Raw genomic sequence first — 27,752 nt, forward strand, 5'->3', positions numbered from 1 at the left:
TCAAACCAGATCTCTGAGTCCTAACAGGAATTATTAGGAACAAACCAAAAACTAATATGGATATTCCATCTTTGACTTCTAATGAAAAGTGTGTGTCAAATGTATCAGGTTTTCGCTCTAGAAGAGGAAAAAAACAAAACATATATAATGTTCTTGTAAAAAGAGGAAGCCATTATCAAAGAGTAAACAGTTGAGAATCTTTTAGAGAAATAGGAAGAAGGCAATTAAAAAAATGGCAGAAATTTGAAGAAAACCTGCTCCCATTGGAATTTTGCCTGAACAAGGACTGAGTAAAACCTGCAAGATTAGACATGTTATATACATTTATTTAGATGAAAAGGGGGAACATTAGATGTTGTAGAAGGTGATGAGTTCTGCTCCTAGAACTTTTTTTTATAAGACCTAAATTCTGGTCTACTTACTCCTGCTGAGTATTGCTCTGTGATTTGTTCCATTGATTGAAATGGGTCCTCTTGCAGAGTAAGGTACTGCTCAGTATGTATAAGGGTATCAGAAATCTGCCCCTAGGTGAATAAAAGCAGTAATGAAGTAAGTTAGCAGGTGGGAGGATAAACTCCTTTCCATAAATCAGTTCCTTTAATCTTTAATGGATACAACTAAAGCAAGTGATTTTTATTTAATGTAATATGGTTTCCTGTGATGCAGTGCCCCACAGGCAGAGAACCCTAGGCTAGCAAGTCAATCTAGAGGTTCCAGAGTGGCAGCCGTGTTCGTCTGTAGCCACAAAAAGAACAGGAGGACTTGTGGCACCTTAGAGACTAACCAATTTATTTGAGCATAAGCTTTCGTGAGCTACAGCTCACTTCATCGGATGCATTCAGTGGAAAATACAGTGGAGAGATTTTATATACACAGAGAACATGAAACAATGGGTATTACCATACACACTGTAAGGAGAGTGATCTCTTAAGAAGAGCTATTACCAGCAGGAGTGGGGGGAGGGAGGAAGAAAACCTTTTGTAGTGATAATCAAGGTGGGCCATTTCCAGCAGTTGACAAGAACGTCTGAGGAACAGTTGGGGGAGGGGGGAGGAATAAACATGGGGAAATAGTTTTACTTTGTGTAATGACCCATCCACTCCCAGTCTCTATTCAAGCCTATTCAATCTAGAGTCAGACTTACACTGTAGCTTCTTTTGGAAACAGTTTTTGGGCGGCATACTCTTTCTTATTTCTTCCTTTTTTTTTCTGATTTCTCTGACAAGCTTCCAGACCCTTCTATCTGTTGTCATCCTTGCCTTTACAGGAACATTGTCAGATTTTCTCTCTTTGTCTTGTTTCTAATAACTGAAAACACTGATTTCAACTCGTGATTGGCATGTCATGGGCCATCACATGTTGTGATAACTGTGGGTTATCAGCATTGGGTTTTTTTCTAGCAGCTTAATTTCTATAGCTATGGATACGCAGTGTGCATTGACACTATGGTGTGGTGCTTGGTTAGAGAGATGTCCTCTATTTTCCATTACTATTTGTACTTGAATTAAACAGTGATAAAAAGTAAAAATGTACACTGTTTTAAAAATGAATAGTGAATTTATAAAACTAAAAGGAATATAGAGTTAAAAAGCAACAGAGCAGGAGAAGTAAAGGAGTAGGAAAAATGAAGTAGAAAGATTTACCTAGTGGAAGTAATTTCTGTGTGAGCGCGCGCATTCACACATACACTACCCCACTGTTCGGGGATATTCCTGGAAGAAAAGAAGCTAAAATATGTGGTTATGGTTGGCCAAGTTCCTAGACTTGGGCTAAAAATAAATCATAACAGTGACACTTCAAAGAAATGTGTTGAGAGTAATAATAAAAAGATGAGGGGGGGGGGGAATAAAAGGTGGTGACGAGTGAAAGTCCAAAATAGGGTCAGAAGAGAACGTTCAAATCAAAGAAGGAAATACATCTTAAAGTGAGTTTTAGAGGATTAAATATATATGTATATACAAAAAAGATCTTTTTTCAAACAAGCTGAAACTTGGCCTTCTTTAGTGAACATACAGCTTTATGTACACAAATACTGCACATGCATTTTTCAGACCCTAAAACAGGCATGCACAAAAATAGTTTAGCATCTGCATGCTCTGAATGAATAAATACTCAATTGCCCCCTTCAAAAAATTGACCTGGGACTACCACTTGGGCACACTGTTTCTATGCAACTGCAAAGAAAATAGCTTTTTAAAACTAATTCTTCGGTGGGTGGTACTTCCTGCATGTTTTGGAGGCCTAGGAAAAAATTATGAGCATTACCAGTCAATAGGAGCATAATGTAATCTGAGTGAAGGATTTACATAGTTAATTTAGAGAGCAAAAATCTAGTGTAGATTGTGAAGACCATCAAATGTCCCTACACCATTTGTAGGGCTCTGCAAGGAACTTTAGAAAGAGACAAGTTCAAATAAGTTCAGCTTTAATAGCCAGCCCTTAGAACAAAGATTAGGTAGCAATCCAGGCCAACTCAAGAACAGTTTGATTTTTGCTATAAATATTAAAATTGCCAGCAGCATAACTAGGTTGATCTTTAAAATGTGGATAGGGAAATGAACAGATGGGGAGGGGTAATGAAGCCATGAAAGAGCTGCCAAATCTCTGAGCAAAAAGAACTACCAACAAATTATTTTCCAAGCCAATTCAATGAGACTGGGATTGAGAGACTGTAAGGAGTTGACACGTGGAAAGTTTCAGATTGCAATGTTGAATCATTGTTTTAGATACTAATATGCAAAAGAGCTGTATTTCTTTCATCCTACCATAACATAAGGAACAGAATTTGCTCAAACCGTCCAGTTACATGGACCTTTATTGTCGTTTGCATTACAGTAGTGCTAAGAGATGCCGAATGAGTTTGAGGAACTGTGTTATAGCCAATCCCAGCCTTGAAGAGTTTACAGTCTAAATAGACAAGACAGGCAACAGGTGGAAGAAAGGAAGTATTATTCCACAAGTAGTAGTAAGTGATTTGTATTAAGATTAAATATTACTACACAAGATAGATTAAGTGATTTACCCAGTAACATACAAGAAGTCTGTAGCTGAGCCAGGAACTGACCCCAGATCTCCTGAAACGCATTCCATATAAATACAAAAAGAAAAGGAGTACTTGTGGCACCTTAGAGACTAACAAATTTATTAGAGCATAAGCTTTCGTGAGCTACAGCTCACTTCATCGGATGCATTTGGTGGAAAAAACAGAGTAGAGATTTATATACACACACACAGAGAACATGAAACAATGGGTTTATCATACACACTGTGTGTATGATAAACCCATTGTTTCATGTTCTCTGTGTGTGTGTATATAAATCTCTACTCTGTTTTTTCCACCAAATGCATCCGATGAAGTGAGCTGTAGCTCACGAAAGCTTATGCTCTAATAAATTTGTTAGTCTCTAAGGTGCCACAAGTACTCCTTTTCTTTTTGAGAATACAGACTAACACGGCTGCTACTCTGAAACATATAAATACAGTTACCTCAGCATAGTAGTTTGAATGAGAAAAGGGACAAACTATTATTGTAACCATAATTACAGTAAAGTGTTTTCTGTCAAGCAATAATTACAGCAAGGACTGTTTTTGTTTATAGTGCACTGGCTAATAAGTATATTTACCGCTGTCCCTATTAAATAAAAATTTGTCTGCTGATGTGATTGATTCTAATGTGCCACTACAACTGAAAAAGTTTTTGCATCGCGTATTAAAGGCTTGTGCTTCTCGAGCTCAGTTTGGTGAGGTGCTGAGTACAATTCTGCCAGGTGCTAAGCTCACTCATCTCCCAGTGACTTCATTGGGAGTTGAGAGAGTTCAACACCTTGCAAAATCAGGACCTTGGAGCAGAAAGACTTGAGTCCATCTTGAATCTATGAAGTCCTGCATGGCTATGGTATGTGGTATGATGAGGAATGGAAGACCCTGAGTGGCCATGGATCCTGCAGGGACTTGTACACTGTTATTTCAGTCAAAGTTCCATACGGATTTTCAGCCCACACACTTAGTGAAGGTATGCAGCGCACCAAGTGATCTAAAACACAGCAGCGTGGCTGTTAACGTGAGATGATTTCCTTAGGGTCCCTTTATTAGGAATCTATTCACAATTATGTTAAAGAGAGAATCTTTGCCAATTATGAATTTCCTGGCTCTACTCTGTCTGTTTCACCCCGATGTTAAATTGTAGTATTTGCACTATATGTGCATGTGTATATAATATAATCATGCAGTTGACTTCATGACAGTCACTGTGATTCTCAGTTCTCTTAAATTGTGAACAATGGAAAATGGACTCCAATTATTTAGATGTGTGAATTACACAAGTCGCTTCTCATCTACTTCGAGGATAAGGCCATATCCTGCTGTAGCAATTGTAGAGTATTGGGAAGTAGGCATGTATCTCCCATTAATGGAGATTATTCATCTAATTTTCTCCCTGCTGCTCTGAAAATGTATCCCCTGATGTCTGACTCATCATAGTTTAATTGTGACTTGCTTGGGAGGACATGACACCATATGAAAATGGAAAAAAAGAAATCTCATTGGAAGGAATGCTGTCAGATATAGGGTGTTAAAGGAAAAGATCCCAGTGATGTTTTCACTGAAGTGCATCTCACAAACTGTTTTTAATCTTGTGATGTCAAGGTAAACAAGAGACTGGTTTTGATAACCTTTTTGGGTTGAATATTTAGTTTAAAATTCCAGGTACTACCTAAAAGGTATAAAATATATAATAAAGTCTTTCTTTCAGCATATGTCACAGAGGTTGTCCCTATTAGGCAGCTGAAGTGGGCAGGATGGGAAGACTGGCTGTGAAGACAGGATACAAAGGATTCCCCGAAAAGGGGGGGATCAAGAAGAGAGTGATTAGTTATTGGTCAGGATGGAAGGGGGAGGTGGAGCACAGAGAAATATACCTGCAGAAAGTGCTGTGAATCCAATCCTTTCCCACCATTTGTCACAGAATTGTGCTCTGGAATCAAAGTTTTCTTTCTTTTTTGTTTAAAAAAAAGTTTCTAGCTCTAATGGTTAAGATCAATATAAAAATGTGAAGCATGTGTAATTAATACAGTGTTGTCTTGCTTTGTTTGCAGAAAGTGACGCAATAGCTCTAAAAGCATGAACTTTCACATTCATCTGCCTGGGATCTTATCTCTATTGATAAATTTAAATTCATCATTGTTGTTGTTGCATCTAAAATCATCAGAAAAATTATCTAACTATTGAGATTCTCTCACAATCTACAACTGCCTCTCAGATCTTCCCGTGTGCCTTATGCCTAACTGTCCATTGCACGGCTGCCCAAACTTCCAGCATCCTCCTATGATGCAGTTATGTCATATAAGAGAAATCACATTGACTGTACTGTTCATTTTCATATTAAAATATTTTTAATCCAGTTTTTAATTTAAATATGCTGCAAAATCTCCAAACTGCCATACCAGAGTGCTGCAGAATCCAGAGATCCTGCAGAGTTCAGTTTCAGATTACCATGGAAAATCCAGGGCTTTATATATTGAGTTCAGTTCAGGAGGTTGTTCATGGTTCAGCTGGCTGGAGTCTCTCTCTTCATATAATTGTCTGGTCATGCTGGAAGAAGCCCCAATTGCAGTTTTAATTAGGTCACAAATTTTTTTCTTAAATATCTGGGAGTATGTGGTAGATAAACTGGTACGGTGCTGGTAATTCCATTCCCCTTTCCATACACTCGGGGCTGCCTCCTTCCCCATCCTGGTCCCAGCCAACCCACTGCTGGGACCCAGCCACATCCCCCCTCATACCAGGGCTAAAAGGGAGCCCACAAAGGAAGGAGGGGTTAACTCCACGCTGTACCAGTTGCAGGAACCCCTAATCCTGTTTCTCGGCTCCTTTAAAGAATGCCTCCTTTTAATCCTGTACCAATCCATTTTATCTGATCACTGTATCGATTCCCTATGGGAGTTCCTGCACTGAACAAGGAGGCACCAGCAGTTAGCTTGGCTGACTCCTCTCCATACCTAGCCAGGTTCCTAGACATTTACTGATGCCTTCTTTGATATATGAAAATTATTAAAGTTTGAGAGAAAAATCAGTAATATTTTAAGAGCAAGACAGAAGTTCTGATCCTACTTGTTGATTTTTAGGGTGCCATTTTCCTGCCTGGAAACAGAGTAATTGAGCATCCTGGCAATGAAGAAAGCCCAGGGAAGTTCCTCTTTGAAGTTATTCCAGGTACGATATTCTATTCCTCATAAAAATGTCTTTAAAAGTTTGTTTCTGTTGACTAATGACTGGTTTTATTCAGCCTGATCAGAGGCAGAAGATGATTAATGTTTCTATGTAAGAGAAAAATTGGTTAATTTCGCTAATGATATAGTCTTTGATATATTCATTCACCCCCAGGCTGTGAAGGAAAATTATGATTTTTTATTTGTGAACATACAGTACAATTGTTCTGCAGTCAGGTATCTGGGCACTGTGTGAAATGGACTGCTGGAAGGATAAGCATATTTGGCAATGCTTTTGTGACATTGAATGTTACAAAGTGAGGTCGAGAATTCTGTGGTATCATAAATGCAAAATGATTTAACAGCCAGTTTGGTGTAGTGCTGCCTGCTAGCATGGCTAGCAGTATTAAGGATCCTTCATTGTGACTAGGAATGCATGAACCTGCTCTTACACAATTAAGTCCCATTGTTTTGAAACTCAGTCCTGGCCCTTTTCTAAAAAGTTGAGGTTTATTTGGTAAAGGAGCACCTCCCTGGTCATTGAGTGCTACTGTTCACTCCACCCATGAGCTGGCTCGCCTTTCTTCCTTCCCAAACCCTAGTCACCCTGCTATTTACTAGATGCAACTTGCCGTTTTCCCTCTGTTATCCCTCTCCATGGTTTCCAACTCACTCCCACTACACGCACACAAAGTTGTGGGGTCTAAATGGTTCTGAACTAAGCTCAAGTACCTTCACTTTGAATTCTTATGGCGCCTGAGTTTAATGTGCCCCAGAATGCCTGGTGGACCAGAACATGCAAAAATTGAAAGTCTTTTAGCATAGAAGCTGCTCAGGCCATAACTCATCTTGGTAGACTCAAAGAGTTCAATCTATTTATCTTTAACAAAAAGAAGGTTAAGGGGTAACTTGATTACAGTCTATAAGTATTTACATGCAGAATACATATTTAATAATGGGCTTTTCAATCAAGCACAGAAAGGTATAATGCTATCCAATGGCTTGAAGCTGAAACTAGATACATTCAGAAGGAAATAAGGCATGAATTTTTTAAGAGTGAGAGCAATTAACCACTGGAAAAATTTACCAAGGGTGGTGGTGGACTCTTCGTCACTGATGATTTTTAAATCAAGATTGGATGCTTTTTTCCTAAAAGATCTACTCTTGGAATTATTTTGGGTGCGTTGTATGGCCTGTGTTATACTGAAGGCCAGATAAGATGAGCAGAGTGGTTTTCTGGTATTGGAATAAATGAATCTTTAGAGATAAGGGAGGATTTGTGGAAGGGAGAAGGTAGAAACTGCAGTGCAAACATGGAGGCTTGTAGGCCAAACAGTTAGTTAGTGGACAAGGATGAGTTGAGCAACTCAGACCTGAATGAGGAATACTCTGAGGGGGCATGTTGTGTGTGGACAGGTGGGATTTTCAGATAAAGGGATTTTTCTGTGTTTTGTTTTGTTTTTTGGGTGCTTCTCCGAACCTTTGAAGTAGTCCATCACTAATTGTTAATATTATAATCCCCTTTTTAATTATTCGTTTTATTTATTACATTTAAATAATGAGTCACCTACAAAGGCTGTAAGTGTCCTGATGCCTAACTGAATTTACAATATAATAATACTCTTACCAGCATTAAAAACCAACTTTCAGACCGAAACAGTAACTTAAATTGGCCACCTAGCCAACAATTTACAAAAAGCTCATTTTCCTCTCCTCCTTATTTCAGGAACAGGCCCTCAGGCTTATCCAAATGCCCTATCAAATAGATGTCTTTTGCAGCATGCCTGGAAGGTTGTTAAATGTAGCTATTTCACACCAAGGGTGGGAACAAGTTTCCAATGTAACAGCTCCAAGGTGGAACTTGTGTCAAAAATACTGAAATGTCTTTATTTCTCTTTCCCTCTTTTAATTCATTCTTTTTGTATACATGTTTTTAAAAAAGAGAGAGACTTGAAACTACATACTGCTAGTATGAAGAGTGCAAATAAAATGATAAGATCACCATTTTATGAGGACTTTTTCTAGTTACTTTAGCTCCAAAAATAGCTTGTCAAAAACCAAGTGTTCAGTTAAAGTGGGGTCAAAGTACATCTAATATACTTAAACCATTGAAATAAACATGTTGTTAATAAAAAACGGTTTATTATTGTTAATACTGTAGTGGATTCTTGCTATAGAGTGAGATGACTTATTGCTAAGTTACTTGTCTTATTCTAAAGGATCTATGCCATAAATTTCTAATAGATCCAAAATTTCAAAAAAAAGTTTGATGGATTGATGACCAATTCTTGCTAAAAAATAAAATTAAAAACTGATGCATACAATTGTCCAAAACTCAGACTGAACTTGAATACATTAAAAGTATGACAGTCACAATTAATTCGATTAATTGAAGCTGGTGCAAGGAGGTGTAAATAATAGTTTCTTCCACCACTTCTCACGTGCTATAGAAATGTGCATGTACAATACTAAGCAAACATAAAACATTAGACTCTTTTTTTTACCAGCTTCAATTTATAAACAATTATTCATTGAAAAATGACTTTTTGATCTAACCAAACATTTTAAAGGACTTTTTTAATTTTCTGTTTTTTTAATGTAAAACAGGAAAACAAAACCCTCAAAAGTCTCTGTTTAAGGAAAAATTACTGAATACAAATTTCAAAAGCCCCAAAAGTCTATTTTTTAATTGAAAAACTGAAAATTTAAGGGAAAAATTTTCTCCTGAAAATTGTCATCTTTTTTTCAATGAGTTCTATTATAAATGAAGAAACTATTTCTACAGACTGGCAAGGGTGACCAGGAAAGATAGATTGAAGTGATGGTGGTGATGGTTGCTATTTTAAAAGACATGGGAGCACTCATACTACAGCAGTGGCGCAAGGAGGGGACAAGTAAGTAGCCCGTGAGGAGGAGATGATGATAAGTAATTTATTATTATTGCTGTCTGTCCTCCCTGAAGTTTCTGCTGGACGGAAGCAGCTTTAATTCCACTGCAAGCTCCACTGGAAGATGCTGTCGTGAGGAAGTGCTAAATCAGGTTATCCACAACCTACCCTGGCTCTGATGCCTCCTTTGCCATCATACCATCTATGTACAACTTGGTAAAGAGGCCTTGCTGAAGCTAGTGCTCCAAATGTTGTGACTCTTATGACACTTAAATCTGCCCATTAACACACACTGGCTCTAGGGCCTTTTTGGTGTCTGATGTAGCTTTGGCACAAAGGCAGTGGGATGTTTTCTTCCTTACATTTGAAATGTAAGGAACTGTAGGCTCAAAAAAACTTTTGTAAAACAGTAGGGGCAGCTGTAGGCCACTTCTCAGCTGGCCAGTGAAGGAATATCTGACTAATGTGAATTGACGCAGCTGAGCTGCAGAAAGGTTAGTCAGAAGCATTTTTTTTTATTAATTTCCCTAAGGGAAAATAACTGCAGAAAACCTGTATCTAGTTCTCCCTATTAAACTTTTTTGTTCTTGTTTATTTTTTGGCTTTTTGCTCTATGGAACCATGTTCCTGATGTGAAGGCTTTGAATTAGTATTAGAGACAATTTCTTTGCTGATTTGGGCTCTGTAACACTGACCACTTTTAATGAAACAGGTACTGATCTGGCTTTTTTTCCTCTTAAAAAATACACAGCAATGCAGTCACTTCATAGGTTCGTATTATTATTATTTTATTTTATTATTTGTATTATAGACTGCCTGCAAAAATGTCATGTTTCATCCTGAGTTTGAGTTATCGGAGCACAACAATGTTTTAGTTAACAATTTTAAAAAAATGTTCCTCTCCTGTGATTTGAAAATTCCTTGCTGATTTCGGAAACATTGGCAAATAAATTATTTACTTCCAGCCTGAGATCTTACATGCCAAGTTTCAGCTTGGAATGAACTTTCATGACCGAGTTACAAAGCTCTGAGCAATGTAGCCTGTAATCGGAATGCTTACCATCACATAACTAACAGGCAGTGCTAACATAGAAAGCAATCTATATCGTGAGTTCTCAAAGTACAGTTTCATTGTACTATCTCTTTCTACAACCAAGAAAACAAAAAGCAGCTGGGCTGAACTTGGCAAATTTGGATTCGTTGAATGGAAGCTGTAAATGCGCATCCTCTTGGAAAATCAGACAATTTTTTTTAGCTGGCTAAGTATGGAATTGGATAATCAAATTAGGACAATTTTGCTGTTGATGTTTATGTATAGGATCTACAAGACAAACAACAAGTATGGAAAAGATTGAGTTTCACAATCTTTATGGTGTTCTTTGAGTGAAATGAATATACATATGGTAATGCCAGCTGACATACAGCATTTGAAAAAATGTTTCCTACTTCATCACATTTGACTTAAACTGAAAAAGGAAATGGGGTAATTATTCTACCAATGATATTTGTACATATCAAGTAGCCACATGCTCATATCAGTGACTCTGTAGATAGAGATTTTTTTACTTAATGTCCTGTTGGTGCTCTGAGATCAAACTTAAAATGTGCATAGAAAAATTACATTCATATTAACCAGGTATAAGTGACTGTATTAATATATCTTATAATTATTTTTAGGCTTCATAATCAGATTTCAGAATTGAGAAGTTACTAACTGAACTGAAATCTTCAGCAGTTTAAATATTCTTTTTTATAGGTTTGTGCAGCATCAGAAATGGAGACAAAACCAAAACCTTAAAACAGAAACTGTATGTGAGGAGAAAAACCAATTGTTCAAGATTGTCTTTAATTAACACTGCCCGCTGCGCCCCTACCCCCCATATTGGTATCCTCTAATTTTAATGTGTTTGATTAACTCTAAATTTCAAATTCTCCCTGTTCAATCATAAGAGTCACTCACACTACACGGTGATAGATTTTGCTTGATAACATACAATGGTTGCCACTAAAAAGTTGAAATTGGCCAATAGACTCCACGTAGTTGCCACCGTTATTTCCTGTTCCAAGTATGGGGAAACACTGTGGTGCTTCAGATATCATTGTATGATTACCGTTGATTATTACGGACTTCAGTGATGACCACAATAATTTGATAGTGTCTGAGTGGCATTAGTATAGCGCTCTTTTCCTTCAATAAACATGCAGTTGCAGTTACTCCACACTTCAGCACTATTTCTGATGCAATTCCTAAAATATTGCCTTCTGAAAGTTGAACACACACACTTTGTACCATGGTTTTGGTCTTTTAGAGCCCAAATTAAAATCAGGATCAAAGGAATAGTGGGCAACTTTGAAAGTGAAGCACACAATCTGAAAAGATTGCAGGGTTTTTAGAAATATCATCTGAGGGGCAATAAGCAAACAGAGTTAACGTTATTACTGCTGTTGAGTCACAGCCTGTGCTTAGAGAGAGTATTCACTGACAATTCTCAGTCTCCAGTGTTCTGAAACTGAGCTATTTGTTGGCTCTATCCTCTTAGTGACTCATTATAAAGCCAATGTTACAGCAGGCTAGAAAAAGAATAGAACTCATGGGATATAACAAAGGAAAAATATATTGTAGTCAAGCCTGTGTTTTCCTCCCAATAACTTTCATACATGAAAATAACTTCATAGAAAAATATCTAGTTGGATAGACTGATTTTTTTTTATTTTACTGAACATTGTGTTACAAGATACAACACTGAAATTCGCAGTCTTAGCTTGATGTTATTCCCTTTGCATGTGCATTACAAATTCAAGTAATTTTATTTATAATACCAAGATAGCAGTGACAATCTTCTTTTTGTCCTTCAGATTTGTGGGCAGAACTAAAGCTTGTGTGTGTGTTGGTAATACATGCAAAAAATTTTGGGAATGTGAGTGGGAGTTGGGTGATCATATGAAATTATAATTCTCAGAATATGATAATGTCTGAAGCAGAATGAATGAAATGCATTTGTGGAGAAAGTCTTGTGCCCGATGCTATAATTAAAAATATATTCATTCCATTTGCATTTTAAAACATTCTGTTCATACTTCATGTGTTGGCATGTTTTTAAACCCAAAGTGTGAAATTGTCCTCTGAGGGACTAGCACAAGGTCCATGCACCACTTAAGTGCTGATCCTTTCTACTCAGGAGTCAGTTGGACCCCAGTATCACAGAAGAGTTCTCTGAGCCTTTTTGCAATCCCTTTCACCCTCTGAATAACATTGGGTACTGCTGTATGCAGTGTTGTTGTAGCTGTGTCGGTTCCAAGATATGTGAGAGACCAGGTGTATGAGGTAATATCTTTTATTGGACCAACGTCTGTTGGTGAGAGAGACGAGTATTCAAGGTTACACAGAGCTCTTCTTCAGAGTTTTGCTGTCAGTTATGGTTCCCAAATAGGCATTACATTAAATTAAAATGTACATTCTTTGATAGAACTGAAATACCTAGACTAATAAAAAATACAAGACACCAGATCTGTTGTGATGATTTTTGTAAGGTTTTGTGTTTTGAATTGCAGTACTTTGAACATCTATTTTAAGGTATTTATTTTGATTTACTGTTACATATACAACCATAGGTGTGAAAATCTCACTTTGTAAAGATATAAGAATAAAAGTTTTTGTCACAAAAAGTGCTTAGTGCCTACTGCCTCAAGTAGGTTTTTGCTTGGTAATAAGTGTTTATAGGATCAGACCTTAAATTAGACATAATACAGACCAAGGAGTCAGGAAAGTCAGATGAAAGTCACATAATTGGGTTTGTTTATTTTCATTACGTATCTTGTTAGCACTAAAGTTTTTTTAAATAATAAAACATTCGGCTCTTCTATCATGCTTTTCATCAGTAGATTTCAAAGCACTATACAAAGGAGGTATCGTTAGCCTCATATTACAGATGGGAAAACTGAGAGATTAAGTAACTTGCCCAAAGTCACACAGCAGGTTAGTAGTACAGCCGGAATAGAACTGAGGTCTTGTGTCCTAGTCCAGTGCTCTACCCACTAGGACACACTGCCTCTCAAATAAAAGAGCTGATGCTGGCTAGGATAAGGAAATAATCTTGGAGGAATGGTGCTTCCCTCATCATTCACTGAATCATGGTCTTGCATCCATCACTTGAAATGCCTACTATTCTTCCCTCGCTGTCCCCCATTATTTATGTTAACCTCATCTTGCAACAGGTGGTCCTGCTTTATGGCAGCACTAAATGATTACACAGTTTGGCCTAAGTGTTGGGAAGCCAGCTCACCACTTTTCTAGTATTTCACTGTGAGAAGGCATTCCAATCATATGTTACTTGTGTCCCTTTGGAGTACATATGATATTAGGTGCATGTTTCCTGAGGAGGCACAGCTGAAGGAGAACTTGTTTAAAGAACTATATTCATTAAAAATGTGAGTTGTATGGCTCCTTTATGAGTCCCTCATCCCCCAGGACCTTTAAGATACAAGTCAGTACTGTAAATGTAAATAATAGACCAACTCCTTAGGTCTCCATACAGTTTTCAGTTTTTACTCTGTCCTTACCCAGGTAGATGTCCTACTGAAGTCAATAGGAACATTGTCTGAGAAAATATATGAAGAGGACTATACGATGTGGTCCTGAGTGCAGGACCAAATGCATGGGAAATTCCATTGGACAAATTAACACCCTTAAGATTACTTGTTCAAAGCTTAGGTTTTAATATTTCATTAAAACTGTGTTTAAACTGAAATGTATATAGTTTTCACCTTTATAATCAACTTGCTTCTCCTTCAGGAATCACTTAATGATAGCATCACACCATAGTCCAGTATGTTTAATTTTGTAGCTTGCTGATATACAAGCAACTGTGATGTCAAAATTGTTTGAATGAAAGTGAAGAAAAGGATGAGCAAAATAAGGACTGTCCGAAATTGCAACTCCTTTTAGTAATACTACTACTAACTACCTTGTACTTCTATAGCACCTTTCATTCAAGGACCTGAAAGCATTTTTCAAACATTAAGTTTCACAAGCTGCCTTAAACTCATGGCTGAACTATATTCGTTCCCTAAAATTTCCTCAGCACCGCTACCATGGTATAACTCCTCCTAGTGACAGCCACAACAGAAGCACTAGTGTAGAGCAACTGTTGGCATTTTAAAAACCCCACTCTGAGCAGGTTTGGACTACATGGCTGTTAAAAAGCTGTGCCCAGTGGTGCATTTGTTACACCGACAGACCCCAGTCATTGGCAGGCGGGATCGAATCTGTGGCCTCTGGAGCTTAAAGCATGAGGTGCTACCACATGAGCTAAAAGCCAACTGCTTGTTAGCTAAGGCTGTAGAGGAGACTCATTTTATCTTTCTCTTTACGTGGTCTCGGTGCCACTAGATGGGACAGAAAACCACATCCAGAAGGTGTGCGGGTTACACATTCATTCCATTAGGGTCACTGCCATTATTATGATAGCAACAATAGGAAATTTTAGGAAAGTGATTCTAGTACAGACAATGCCTTAGGTATCTGAGAACTTCACAACATTATCAGTGCATCAGAATTACCTCTGAAAGGTAGATTTCTCCTCTTTTCCTTTTAAGCCAGTTCCTTACAATAATAAGTGACTTGCAGTTGACATGAGGAGTCTTTTGGTACTGCATATCTGGGAAATGCTGATTGACATAGATGTGTCTTGCAGCACTCTGTAAAGGTTGTGAGATTCAGACTCAAGTGTATCACCCGCAGAAGTTTTTTCCATCATAATTGTGTGTCATTCACAAATAACATTCTTTCCCTACATGTTTTGTTTCCTTGGAGGTCTGGGGAATCACGAGCCTCCACTGGCCAGCATTTTCTTTATTTTGTTTTGTATGAAATTGAGATATTTGAGAACAGACAGTTACTTAATCTCTACTTCCAGTGCTACAACCCAGGTTCGTGTTCCTGCACATAGGTTTATGCTAAACTTGTGCCCCCAAGGCACCATGGTTGCCTTGCTATCCATCAGTAAACACAGGGCTCTTAACACACAGTGAAAACTGGAGACGGTAGTAGGCAGGAATGATGATTACCTAAAGGATTGTTCACTTCTGTATGTTCAAGAGCCCTCTGTCAGACCTTAAGGGCTGCACTCTGGGAGAAAACACACTGTGAAAGAAAAACACACAAATCCCTGTTATAGTTCGGATGAGCATTTTCAGGGAACTTCTCCTATCCATGCGCATATTGAGGAAACATTTTTAGTCTGGTGATGGTGTTTATCATCCCACACAGACATTAGTTCTCTTTGTGATTCATTAGATGTAAATCAAAATGTAAGATGTGCTTCAGAATTTAAAATAGTACAGTACTGCCCCTTAATACCACAGCTTACAATAGTATTGCTACAGCGTACAGGGCTACTTCGATAGAATGCTCTGGGAAACTTTGTCTAGTGATTCAAGCACAAGACCAAGGGTCTAAAGACCTGGGTTTTAATCCTAGTCTGATGATGATTTACTGTGACCTTGGGCAAGTCACTTAACTGTTCAGAGCCTCATGTTTCCTATCTGTAAAATGGGAGATTAGAATTTACAAGGATGTAGTAATATTTTATTCAATTAACGTTTGGGAAGCACTCTGAAACACTAATATGGAAGGTGCTATACAAATGATAAGTAGTGTTATATTATTTTTCCAAGGATTGGACAGCTGCTCCTACAGGCATGTCTGAATCTCTCCTTGCTGCTGCAAGAGGCTATTCTGCTGGGTTTTCTCAGTACATTGTGAAATACTCTCCATCAGATAGCTAAATTTACTTTATAAACTTGTGCAGGCTTTGTACGTGGACCAGTTCCCCAGAGCCCATGGTCTGGTATTAAATTTCCACCATTGTGTGAAAGATTATTTCTTGGAACTCTGAAATCTATCAAAATGATTTTTTTTCATTAGTCAGGATAGATGGAGGTGCCCCTAGACTTTCTTTCTCTTTCTTTTATTTCAGAGTAGCAGCCATGTTAGTCTGTATTCGCAAAAAGAAAAGGAGTACTTGTGGCACCTTAGAGACTAACAAATTTATTTGAGCATAAGCTTTCGTGAGCTACAACTCACTTCATCGGATGAAGTGAGCTGTAGCTCACGAAAGCTTATGCTCAAATAAATTTGTTAGTCTCTAAGGTGCCACAAGTACTCCTTTTCTTTTATTTATTGTTTTTAAATTGCACACCATCTGGTTGGTGAAGGTTTTTAAAGATTCCTTGTTCAGGTGGAGAACGCCAGATGGGATTTCAGGTAATGTACTGCCTTTCTTCTTAATCTCCTTTGTATTAAAAAAGTTGATATTAAACTGTCTTATTCCCACTGATGTTTTCTACTTCCACTCCTCTTAGCAATTCTGTTTTTTTTTAACCAACAACTATCTTTGTCTTGTTTTTAAAAAATCTCTTTTTCGTGGAAAAAACATTCTATTTTTAAGTCAGCTTTAGGTTTCTTGGGTCCATCTTCCATCTGCATAATGGCTTGAGGTGAGTTTTAATATCTCTGTACATGCCACACTCACCCTTTTGCTATCTGTACTTAGTAGAATGTCACTTCTGCATCTATAAATGAGTTTTGAAGTGGCAGGAGACAAGCAGTTGCTGTATGTGAATCAAAGGTATTAAATAGTAACACAGAAACTGCTTCTCTTTCCCCTTGGCACATACAGTGTTTAGCTTACTTTGAAGTCCTCACTAAATTTGGCCATGGGTTTTCAAGCACCTGATACAGTACATGGCGAATAGAATAAGATTTGCACCTGCTATTATGGCTTTTTTTTCACCCTAAGTTCTCAAAACACTTAATAATTTAGTTGTACAAATCTGAGAATGTTTTATCCCCATCAGGAGAGAAAAGCCAGGAAACTGAGATTATAGAAATGTTTATTGCCGAATAAATGAATCACTTTGCATCACTCAGTGGCCCTCAGGCCTCTGACAACTAACATAAAATTATTTAACTGGTCTGTGCTTCAACAGTTTGTCAATCTGTAAAATGGGGACAATAGTACTTACCTTTACAGGAGAGCAGAATGGCTTCATTCATGAATGTGTGATGAAAAAGTGGAGTTCTTCAGATGGAATGTGTGCAATAGCCATTCATAGTATTATGATTTTTAATTAATTTATTAAGTTACATTGATGCAGCTCAGCGTTTGGGGAAAGAAGCCCAAAATGCAAGAAAGTTAAGCTGAAGAACATACATAGGTGCAAGATTCATTTCTTTAGTCATCACAATTTTCTGTAACCTCCATTTCATGATTCTTTTCTTCTGGCATCATTAATTTGCAATACTAAAGATCATGTAGCAGCAGGATGGGATGGAACTTAGAGTTCAGTTCTAAAATGAGACACACAAACTGGGACCATTGATGTCAGGATATGTGAGACATTGCAATGTGCTTGCTGCAACTCAGTGTGACTTATCCAAGAGGGGATATTTTGAGAGGGTTTCTGAACTCTGACGTTTGGAACAAAAGCTGTTTTCTTTCCATGAGGCTCCCCTTCTTCTGAGAAATCAGAGACTGGAATTCCCTGGCTAAATCTTCTCATGAGTAATTGCCATGTCAGATTCAATTATATCCATACATACTACTGGTCTGTTGGTAGCTTACCCAAAATGTTACTGGAGTGAACATGGGAACATGGCTCGATAAGCAAACTGGCTTCTCTTGTCTTAGGCAGGAAATTTCACTTCTGTACAAACACAGAGCTCTGTTGAAAAGAAAACCTTTTATATAACGTGCAAAAATGCATTTCTGTACTCTCACCACATTTACCATCCTACAAATATTCTGTTCTCCTCACCCTGGGATAATTGCAGATGCTGAAGCATGTTTAACATGTTACTGACTCCTTTCCCCACATGCCATGAAACCTGATGACTAAGTGTTAAAATGGCTTGCTGTTTTAACTCATTCCCTACACTGATTCCAATCTTAGCCTGATATGAAGCAGAAGACCCTGATGGATTTAATTGCTGCTGCCAAAAAGATGAATGCCTCCCCCTGTACATGCTGACAACCAGCAGTGCCTCTTCATTAGTCTTCAGGAGCACAAAACCTCAAGGGCATTTGTGATACTACCAAGTGAACTAATTGCGCCTGTGATATGTAGTGCACTTAGCAAGGAGGCTGTTTAATTAACTGGATACCAGTTTTATTGCATACAGATATCTCAGTGCAAACGCATGTTACTTTGTATCAAAGCCCCAACTACTAGTACTGCAACTCTCCTAATCATTGCTGTTCAACTTATTACCAGAGTGAATATGTCTTATTTATTTGGGAGATGGAGCACCTCTTTATTTTTATTGTTTTACATGCTCAAATGTGTACACACACACACACAGAGGGTAAGTTTAATTCTTCCAAGGAAATGGTGTAACAAATCAAAAGTGCCACTTTTTAAAATGAGATCAGAGCTCCCAGAGCACCGTTGGGTCAGTGAGCCAAGAAAATGAACCTAGTGCAGACTCTGCTGATTGTTTCTCACAAGGTTAAAGCCGAGGTCTCAGTGTGAATGAACTCTCTTCCAGCTTGACCAGAAGTCATTATGACGTAAATATTTGCGATTCCCATACTAAGCTTGCCTCCTCCAGTGTTCAAGTGAAAATAAATATTTATTTAAAAAAAAACAATGTAATTACAATTCTGGTTCACACAGTGTTACCCTTGTACCAAAGTCTATGATATTTCCAGATGCTGATCCCTGCAGATCAGTACTCTGAGCCTCAGATTTAGCCATTTTGTTGTGTTTATTGCAGCTATGTGTTGTTCAGGACTTAGGGAAGTGTTTTGCTTTCAGGAAACCTGCTTTTCTTCCCAGCATTAGCAGTGATTCTTTGTGTGACCTTGTACAAGTCACTTATGTTCTCTGTGCTTCAGTTTTCTCCTTTATAAAAATTGGTGTGCTAATACTGTTGTAAAGTGTATTGCGTTTCTTGGATAGATGGTGCTCTGTTAAATCAAATATTGTGGGAGCGGTATTCCAGAAGCATCTATGCATCAATAGATTACCTATTAGGAATATTTGTGGAGGTGATTGCCATGTGATAAATCAGAGCCATGTGATTTAAAAATGCCCCAGAAATATTTCCTTCTACTGTCCCAAGAGTAGAATTTCCCCCTCACAATATCACACATGCCTGAGTGCCAGGATTGACAAAATTAAGTCATGGCTTAGTAGAGCTGTGTTTATATATACAATGGCCACAACCCTAAAGTCTATTAACCTGCATAGTTAGATACTGGATCTTAAAAGTCCTGAGAGAGTCCAGTTCCCTGATGAACCTCGGCACTCACTTCTATCACAGAGGGCCCGAGAGATCAGGTTTCTATAATATTGTATTTTTAAAACTAGACATGCTATTTTAGGTCATTTGTAGGGGATATCAGTTGCTGCTGAGCCCTGATGGTAACTAAGTCATTTGTCTTTACAGGGAGAGGATGCAAAAATAGGTCCAATAACTTTAAAAAAAAATCTAAAACATTCCTAAAATAGTTTTCCTGTGACATATATGGCATATTCAGAATATAGAATAGTATGGTAACACAATTATATCATCTCTTGTTTAGGATCACATACATAACTTTTATGAAATCATGCTAATAATGTGTCCACATTCACATAAATAAAACCACACCGTGTTTGTATTCCGTGCGTGTGGAGGGGAGGCCCTATATATATATATAAAATACACGTGTTATGTATAAATTAGAAAAATAAGAATTTGCTTAATAAGCACTCTTCCCCAGCTACAAATCTAATTTAAATAGATGTGAAAAATAAACCAAAAACCTCTGAATGTTTGTAGCCTTCTTGTACTTTCTTTTGAAATAATTCTTCTGTACTTCTCGGTCAGCTTTTCCAAATGACAGAACATTGCACAGGAGAGAGTACTGCACAGTTACTTTAAAGTTTCCTATAACTGTATCTTCTTTTACACCTTTTGCTGCTACTCACCCAGTTACCTACAGCTAAGATCAAAATGTTCATTTTATAATTCTCTGCAAATTATTTTAGAAGCAGATTACTACTAATTCTATTTTTTCCCCAAATTCCCCATTTGAATATTCCTGTCATATTCACAATCAGGTCTTTTTTTTTTAAATGGAGAGTAAATACTATCATTACTCATTTATATGTTCAGCCCCTTCTTCATAGGCTTTTCTATGGCACTCTTGCTGTAGTATCTGATGGCTGGATGCTGTACAAGACTTCTGAGAAGAACGACAGCTGCACCTTTAAAAGCCCAGGCAGGAATTTTGCTAGTCACATCATGGAGCTAGGGGTAGCACATAAACAAAACAAGTTTACATTAGAAGCACCTTGGCAGTATAACAATACCAGTAAAGCACTCCTAGCGTGGACACAGCTTGTATTGGCAATACTGAGTTTTGTCTTGAGCAGGGTTAACAGCCGTCAGAGAGCTCAGTTAGCCCACCTGGTTGCACTGGAAGATAGGCCAGGCCTAATTAATGAATATGTGATGAAACCCAGCGGGGGACTGGCTGGGTGGTGCTCTAAACAAAGAGAGTTTGGAGTGGAAGGGGGCTGCAGGGAGAGAAGGAGGAACTCTGTAGTTAGTTTCCCAATAGTAGGAGTGAAGAGACCTGTAAGGCACAAGAGGGCTCTGGCAGGGCAAGGAGAAAGCCCAGAGAAAGGCTTGGTAGGAGGAAGTCCAGGGAAGTAGCAGCAAGTAGTCTGGTGGAGTGAACTTTTCTGCCTGTCATGGGGGGCCCTGGATTGGAACCTAGCATAGAGGGCAGGCCTGGGTTCCCCTGCTAGTCAATGGTAAGGTGGAGTGAAGCCCCTGAAAAGGGGATATGGGCTCCTGCAAGCCCTGAAAAAAGGGTAGACAAACCACTGCACCCAGAATTGAGGGTAGCAGCTTGGATGGAGGGTTTGTACCCTTGGGAGTTTTTTGTTGGACTTTCTTTTGCCCCAGCAGAGGTGGAACTAAACATGACCTGTCTGGAAACCCAAGTCACAAAAAGAGGCCGACCACTGTGGGACTGGAGCAAACATTGCCGGGGAGTGCTATTTGGGAAAGAGCGCTATGCCATGCCCAGCCATGAGGGAGTGCATCAGCTGTAAGTCTATTCTTCTGCATGGTAATATAGCTTATTTCAGCCCCACCCCCGCCCTCTCTGGAGCAAAATACATCATTTTGTTCTGTTAGAACAGTGCTTAGGACAACAGGGTCCTGGTCTATGGTAATACAATAGTAACAACAGCTGTGGTTTTTGTTTGTTTTTTGTTGGTATAACTGTCTATACTAGGGCTTTTGCCAGAACAGCTGTGTTGGTCGAGGATCATACCTTATCATCTGAGTGACATAGCTATGCTGGCAAAAATTTGTAGTATAGACCCGGCCTAACTGTTGGTAAGAAGGGACAATTGATAGCTATAATCTATCTAATTCTGTGTTGCTAATGCCCATACAGTTGTAATCTCTATGATCTGCAGATGACGTTTGGAATGAAGTACTGACCTTGCTGCTGTGGCAACCTTTTCATCATAACTTGGAGCTAATGAGTGTGACAGGTTCTTTTTTGTCATTGCCAGCTTTAAGTTTTAAGAAACTCCAGAAGCGGAAGCCCAGCCTGTGATATGTGCTTCACTTGTGTGCTGGAGCCAGAGGGGAGCTGGTTCAGTACGATGTACATCCACCAGGAGCTGAATCACTTGTAAGGAAAGAGCATCTCCTCTTAGGTACCTCAAAAAAACATACATCCCGTGACCTGTATATTATGCTCTGTTAAGTATAGGGTACAATAATTTGTTTGTTACTAGCCTCCTATCTTCGTTTTCAGCTTAAGCTGTCTTGTGGTGAGGATCATGAACACCCATGAAGTTATAAACAGATGCACTTTCCTGCTGGATAGTCTGTTTATGATTATGACTATGTATTGTTGCATGCCAGCAATATGCTTGGCATTGTATACTGCACAATATAGATAATCCTTTCACTACAGAGTTTAGATTCCAAAAAAGATTCAGATGAAATAGGAGGCAGTGGGAGAACCAGAGGTGGAGGTCATTTGGGGATTTTGGTGAATATATTTTCTTAAAAGCCGCAATTACTAACAATAATGGTGATTTATTAATACACTAACTATATCTTTTTGCAGAACTTGGGGCTGGTTAATTCAAATCACTGAGTACAGTTTTTATGCATATTAAAAGATGTCTGCTAGTTCTATATTTGCATGTCTAAGTCTTTTGGATTCCAGCTGCTAAATGAATTAAGCAAGGTTTCATCAAATTTTATTATATTAAACAAAGATGGCAGCACCCACTAGGTTAGTTTGGACAAATAGATTATATACCCAGTGTTTTGTGAACCAAAGGGCTTACTGTTGATGATAAAGTTTGTTAACTTTGCATGGTCATTAGTGTATGAGTGCTGTGGGAATAGAAGTTGGCTTCAAATTTCCTCCCTGACTTTTAATGACTGTGTTTAGTTTGTAGTCTATTTTGTCACTGTATTGGCACTATTGTGCCTTAATAGCGGTGACCTTATGCAAAGGCCTGATAGCTAGCTGCTTAGGGCATTGCACTGTAGGAGGCACCAAAGTTCTCTGGCCTCCACCCAGCCGTGCTGCAGTTGGTCTTCCATCCTCAGGTCTCTCCCAACAGCCCCAGTAGCAGAGGAATGTCAGTCATTATTTTAAGTATTGTCAGCCTTTTCCCCTCTTTCAATCTTGCTGAGAGTGCTGGGGTCCTCCAGGCTTGCCTGTGGAGGCTGGGTACTCCGCGGGGTCCCCCGCGGAAACTGGGAGCCTGTGGGGGGCCGCACTGCTGCCTGAAACAGCTGAGAACTGCAGCCCTGCTGCTTCGGGACTGAAGCAAAAAATTTCACAGAAGTCTCTGGAATTACGGATTCTGTGACTTCCATGACCTCAGTGACATAATCTTAGCCGTAACTATTTGTTGTTCATCATGGTAAAAGCTAGATCAGCTGTACTGTCTGGTACCCTGCAGAGCTACTTTTCCTCTTCTTGGAGGTGCTGCAATCTGCTAGTACCTGCGTTCCATCTAGCAGGAGTACCAGTTTGCCAAGTCATCGGGTGCTGAGCACATCATTTCCATAGTCTTGGTGAGGGTATAAGCACCAGGCACCAATCTCTCTTTGGGTTTGTCTACACAGGGACACTCAGGAAAGTTATTCTGAATTAACAAATGGTCTGAATTTAAGGTGGATTAGTTAAACTGCATTAACCCCCTGTGTGAACACTCTTATCCAGAATTAGTGTCCTTACTTCAGTGAATTAAGCTAAACCATATTAAAGACACTTTATTTCTGGATAAGAGTATCCACATAAGGGTTTAATGTGGCTTAACTAATCCACTTGAAAGTTAATTCGAACTGACTTTCCTGAGTGTCTCCATGTAGACACAACCTTTAATCTCTCAATACCAGCCTTTTAAGTGCTGTCCATCCATAGAAGAGGTGATTCTTGGTGCTGAGCATGGGATGCTATTCACTGCATGGGGCAGTTACAGGCTGTGCACCTGCTAGGCATTTGTGTGCAGGTCAGGATATTCTTGTATCTTCTCTCCACGTTGCATAAGGGCTTGCGATATTAAGCCCAGAGATTTCAATCTTTGTTAATTAAAATGAATGTTGAGTGCATAAGTTGCGACACTTAACTAGACACAAAACCTGGAGGGCTTTTCCCCTGTGCTGGGGAAGTATTTTAGATCCATCACATCCTTATGTACACATTATTCATAATATTTCCTGTTAAAACTTTTTTTATCTTCTTGCAATAATAATAATAATAATTAATAATAATCAGGAACACATCTTTAAAATAAAACCGTCAAGTTTGATGCAGAGCAATTTAAGGGATGATTTTAAAAAAAATCCTCCAAGGAGCTTTTCCAGTGCCTGATAGTACATAAAGCTGAATGATGTTTTCTGTGGGAAGAGGAAAGGAACTCTGAGTATGTTGAAGCAAGCCAGACACAGTAGCTGATGTTTCATGTTCTGCTTCATAGGCTGCACATTTATGGGTGCAGCCTGCACTTCAGCCCATGCACCGATTGTATGCAGCTAAAAGGCCAGAGTCAGAATCTGCTCTTTAAAGGCTTCTTTCAGAGGTAATTATGGAAAATCTGACAGAGACCCATAAGCCAGCGTGCTGTATGCCAGAGGGAAAGGAAACTACCCAGGGAGGGAGGGTGATCTTTTCAGTTTGCCAACTGCAGCGCAATGACTACAGGGTCTGTTGGGAAGACACCATCTGCTACCATTTGGCATGACTTGGCTGCAAGAGCACAGAGCTTGTTATTGTCCTCAACCTTGGTGGGGAGAAGCTGGCACTGAGCCCACAAGTCTACTCTCTTTTAGAAGAGATAGTAGAGGCAGGGACATTGTGTTAAAACATCTACAGTCTCTGTCTATCTTTTCATCCTGCAGCATAGTCTCTGCTGGAGTGGGATGGGTGAATCCAAGACACTGAATACCTGTCACCTGCTGCTAAAGAACAAATTGTGTTGAGTGAATGGATTTAACTCACCCTAGTTACTCAAGCAAAGGATCCCAAAATTATGACCAATCCTATGCCTTTCAAGGACAACAACACTGCTAAGCTCGTATAAGCATAAGACTAATAACGAGGTTTGTACAGATTGATGAGAGAATGATTTGGCTCTGAATCTTGATGGACTTCAGAGAACATCAGTGTAAATCAGGAGTATAACCTCCATTGAAGATAAAGGAACCACACCGGAATAGAACTAGTACAAGAAAAATCAGAATCAGGGTGGTATTTTTTTATATGTATCACAAAATAAGAACTGACAAAGTAACCTGGCAAGAAGAGCAGACTGCTTTTTACTGCAAGATTATCGTGGGACCAAAATAAATAGACATACATATTTAGGTTCCATCTGTTCTATTTTGGATAATGCAGAGAAGTCATGGTTTTGAGAAGTGTTGTGTGTTTGAAACCATTGCCACTTTAGCTGCTCCAAGATGTTTTGTCAATCTGTTTACTGGACATCTATTTCCCCATCGGACATATATTGCGGATAAGCTGCAGGAAGCAGGAAGGTGCCTGTTAGCTACAGCTGTTAGATAATGTTTAGATCTCCTCGCTCTCCTACCTTCTTCCTTTCCTGTGTTTGTTTTATCTTGCTGTTGAAAATAGAGTGGATCAGATAGTTTCAAGAGTTATGATGTGCAACATTTCAGATAACTGTAGTTGCAGACTTCATTTCCTTGAAATAATAGGTATTATTTCCAGATAGTGGTATGTGTTTAGAAGGGGTGTGACTAAATCAAGTGTTGCATAAATAATACAAAAGCAGAGCCTAAATGTTCAACTGCTCTTGAAGTACAGAAGTGATCTCGTAGAACCTGTTGTATTTTGTATGAAGTGAGCTGTAGCTCACGAAAGCTTATGCTCAAATAAATTTGTTAGTCTCTAAGGTGCCACAAGTACTCCTTTTCTTTTTGCGAATACAGACTAACATGGCTGCTACTCTGAATACTACAATATAAGCATTTATCTTTGGTTTCTTTCTGACAGATCCAAGATTTTATAATTAAAATTCAATGTTTTGATTACAATTTATGTATTCACATGCCTTTAAAACAAATACATTAAGACAGTTGCATCATTAGAACAATAATTATTGAAAATCATGATTACAGTGGAGTTCCTGCTACAGCATAAAATCAGTTATCTGGTTAGTTATAAGGGAATGACTGTAATCATCCTACACACATTACCCTAGCACTCAGAGCTACTGTCATAGAGTGAAAGGGAAAGGAGAGCAGAGAAGAGAAGGAAACAGGTGGCTTGGATACTGTGATACTAGCCCTGAATGTTGATGCTGTGGTTGGTGTTCTGAATGTGCACAGTATATCTTCACTTCAGTATTTTGTTCTCCCTAGGTGCATCTAGAGGCAATCCATGCAAATCCAAGAGAATTGTACCCCAAAAGACTACAAATCTATTTATTGTGGCTCCACATTACCCTTCAGTAAATGTTTTTGATACCCAACCAATCTTTATTTAAAATACAATAAATGCTGTGTTAAAACTGAATGCATATTTGGGAGCTTCTGTTAAAAGCCCTGTTAAAAGCAAGTTAGACTTCAATGCACTGAAAGTCATTAAGAGCATTCCCTAAGGGCTCTTTTACTTACAGTGCAGGCAAAACATCTTTTAAAACCCAATATATCTCCAGAGAAGTGAATTCCTTTGCAAAAGAGGGGTGTGTGTGCGTCTGTGTTGATTTATTGTGTGTCAAACACAGCTGTGTCTACACGTGGGAATGATGGGGGAGGAAAAATGTAAAAGTTGTTTTCTACTTGAAAGTGCTTTTCCTCTCTTGGAACTTCAGTGATAAAACCACAATTCAAAGACATTTGGCAGTAAGTTTCAACACCAGAGACTGGATAACTTAGGTTTTTGTTCACTAAGTATGATTATTTGTTTAACCTTAAGTACCATTATGGCTGCAGCTTTTTTAAACATTAGCTCTTTTAACTACTTCTTCTGCCTATATCCTGAACAGCTCCAATTCAATATCAGCACATTATTTAAAAATAAATAGATTGAAAACTCCTTTCTGGAAATGATATGAATGCTTAGTTCTCAAATTACCTTTCTCAAATAAGGATTGTACTGAGATTTGATCAGTTTTTCAATATGTAAATGCCATTTGACTGATAACACTATGCTTACAGAGATTTAACTACTGTGTAAGAAGATAGTGTTTGTCACACAGTGGTAAAACTTTGATCATTACTAAGGAGACTTGAGTAGAGTTCCTGTCTCCTCCACTGACTCATACCATAACGTTGGGCAAGTCATATAAGTGCTGTGTGCCTCAGATTACTTGCCCCTTAAAAACGGGATAATACTTTTTAAAAGTGCTTTGAGTTTTTTGTTCTATAGGGCAAATTCTGCCATGTCACGAGTGCAGTGCCATTGACTTAAGTGAAGTTATACCTAATTTATAATTTCTGTGTACTCATTACCATAATTATTCATTTTATTATTAATATCATATAATTAGGATCTACATTTAAAGCATCTAATAAATGTATTTTGAACACTTTGTTAACTAAGGGGTGGCAGGCCAAATTCAACCCTGGTATAATTGGGAAGAGACTCCTTTGAAGTAACTGGAGATCCATCCTCTTAGAGCTGAATCTGGCCCATTGTATTTTTGGATGCCATGAAGGCAGGGTAAACATTAAATAATGCAGTTTAGTTCTTACATTTTCTCCCTCCCTTTTCCCAACACAAGTGGCTGAAAAGCAAAACATCTGAGTTTTGCACAGCTCTAATGGTCAGGAAAATTCTGTTCTCTTTCACAGTTTCAGTGTTAATCTCTATGCCGTTATGTTAAGTGATGGGGAGATTGTTTTGTAGGTTGTATGCCAGTTTTTGTAGTGGATACGCCATTCATTTAAATATAGGGTTACTAGATAGCAACTATGAAAAAACGGGACAGGGGTAGGGGGTAATAGGCGCCTATATAAGAAAGTCCCAAAAAACAGGACTCTCCCTTTAAAAATGGGACATCTGGTTACTCTATTTAAATATTATGATGGCCAATCATGACAGAACATATTTTTTCCAGGCTTTCTTAAAGAAATTTTAACAAGAGATGGACTTAG

The 27,752-nt window shown here is 38.5% G+C and overlaps 1 protein-coding gene across 6 annotated transcripts in view; it reads left to right on the forward strand.

Annotated features, from left to right (window-relative positions):
* Positions 1–27,752, forward strand: part of ARHGAP24 (Rho GTPase activating protein 24) — a 353,302-nt gene that overhangs the window by 128,856 nt on the left and 196,694 nt on the right. For all 6 annotated transcript variants that reach the window (XM_043512432.1, XM_038400192.2, XM_043512434.1 and 3 more), the window contains one exon: positions 6,123–6,210. In XM_043512432.1, coding sequence (XP_043368367.1) covers positions 6,123–6,210 — 88 coding nt within the window. The remainder of the gene's footprint in view (positions 1–6,122; positions 6,211–27,752) is intronic.

The sequence above is a fragment of the Dermochelys coriacea genome, chromosome 4 (assembly GCF_009764565.3).
Source record: "Dermochelys coriacea isolate rDerCor1 chromosome 4, rDerCor1.pri.v4, whole genome shotgun sequence".
Classification (NCBI taxonomy): Eukaryota; Metazoa; Chordata; order Testudines; family Dermochelyidae; genus Dermochelys; species Dermochelys coriacea.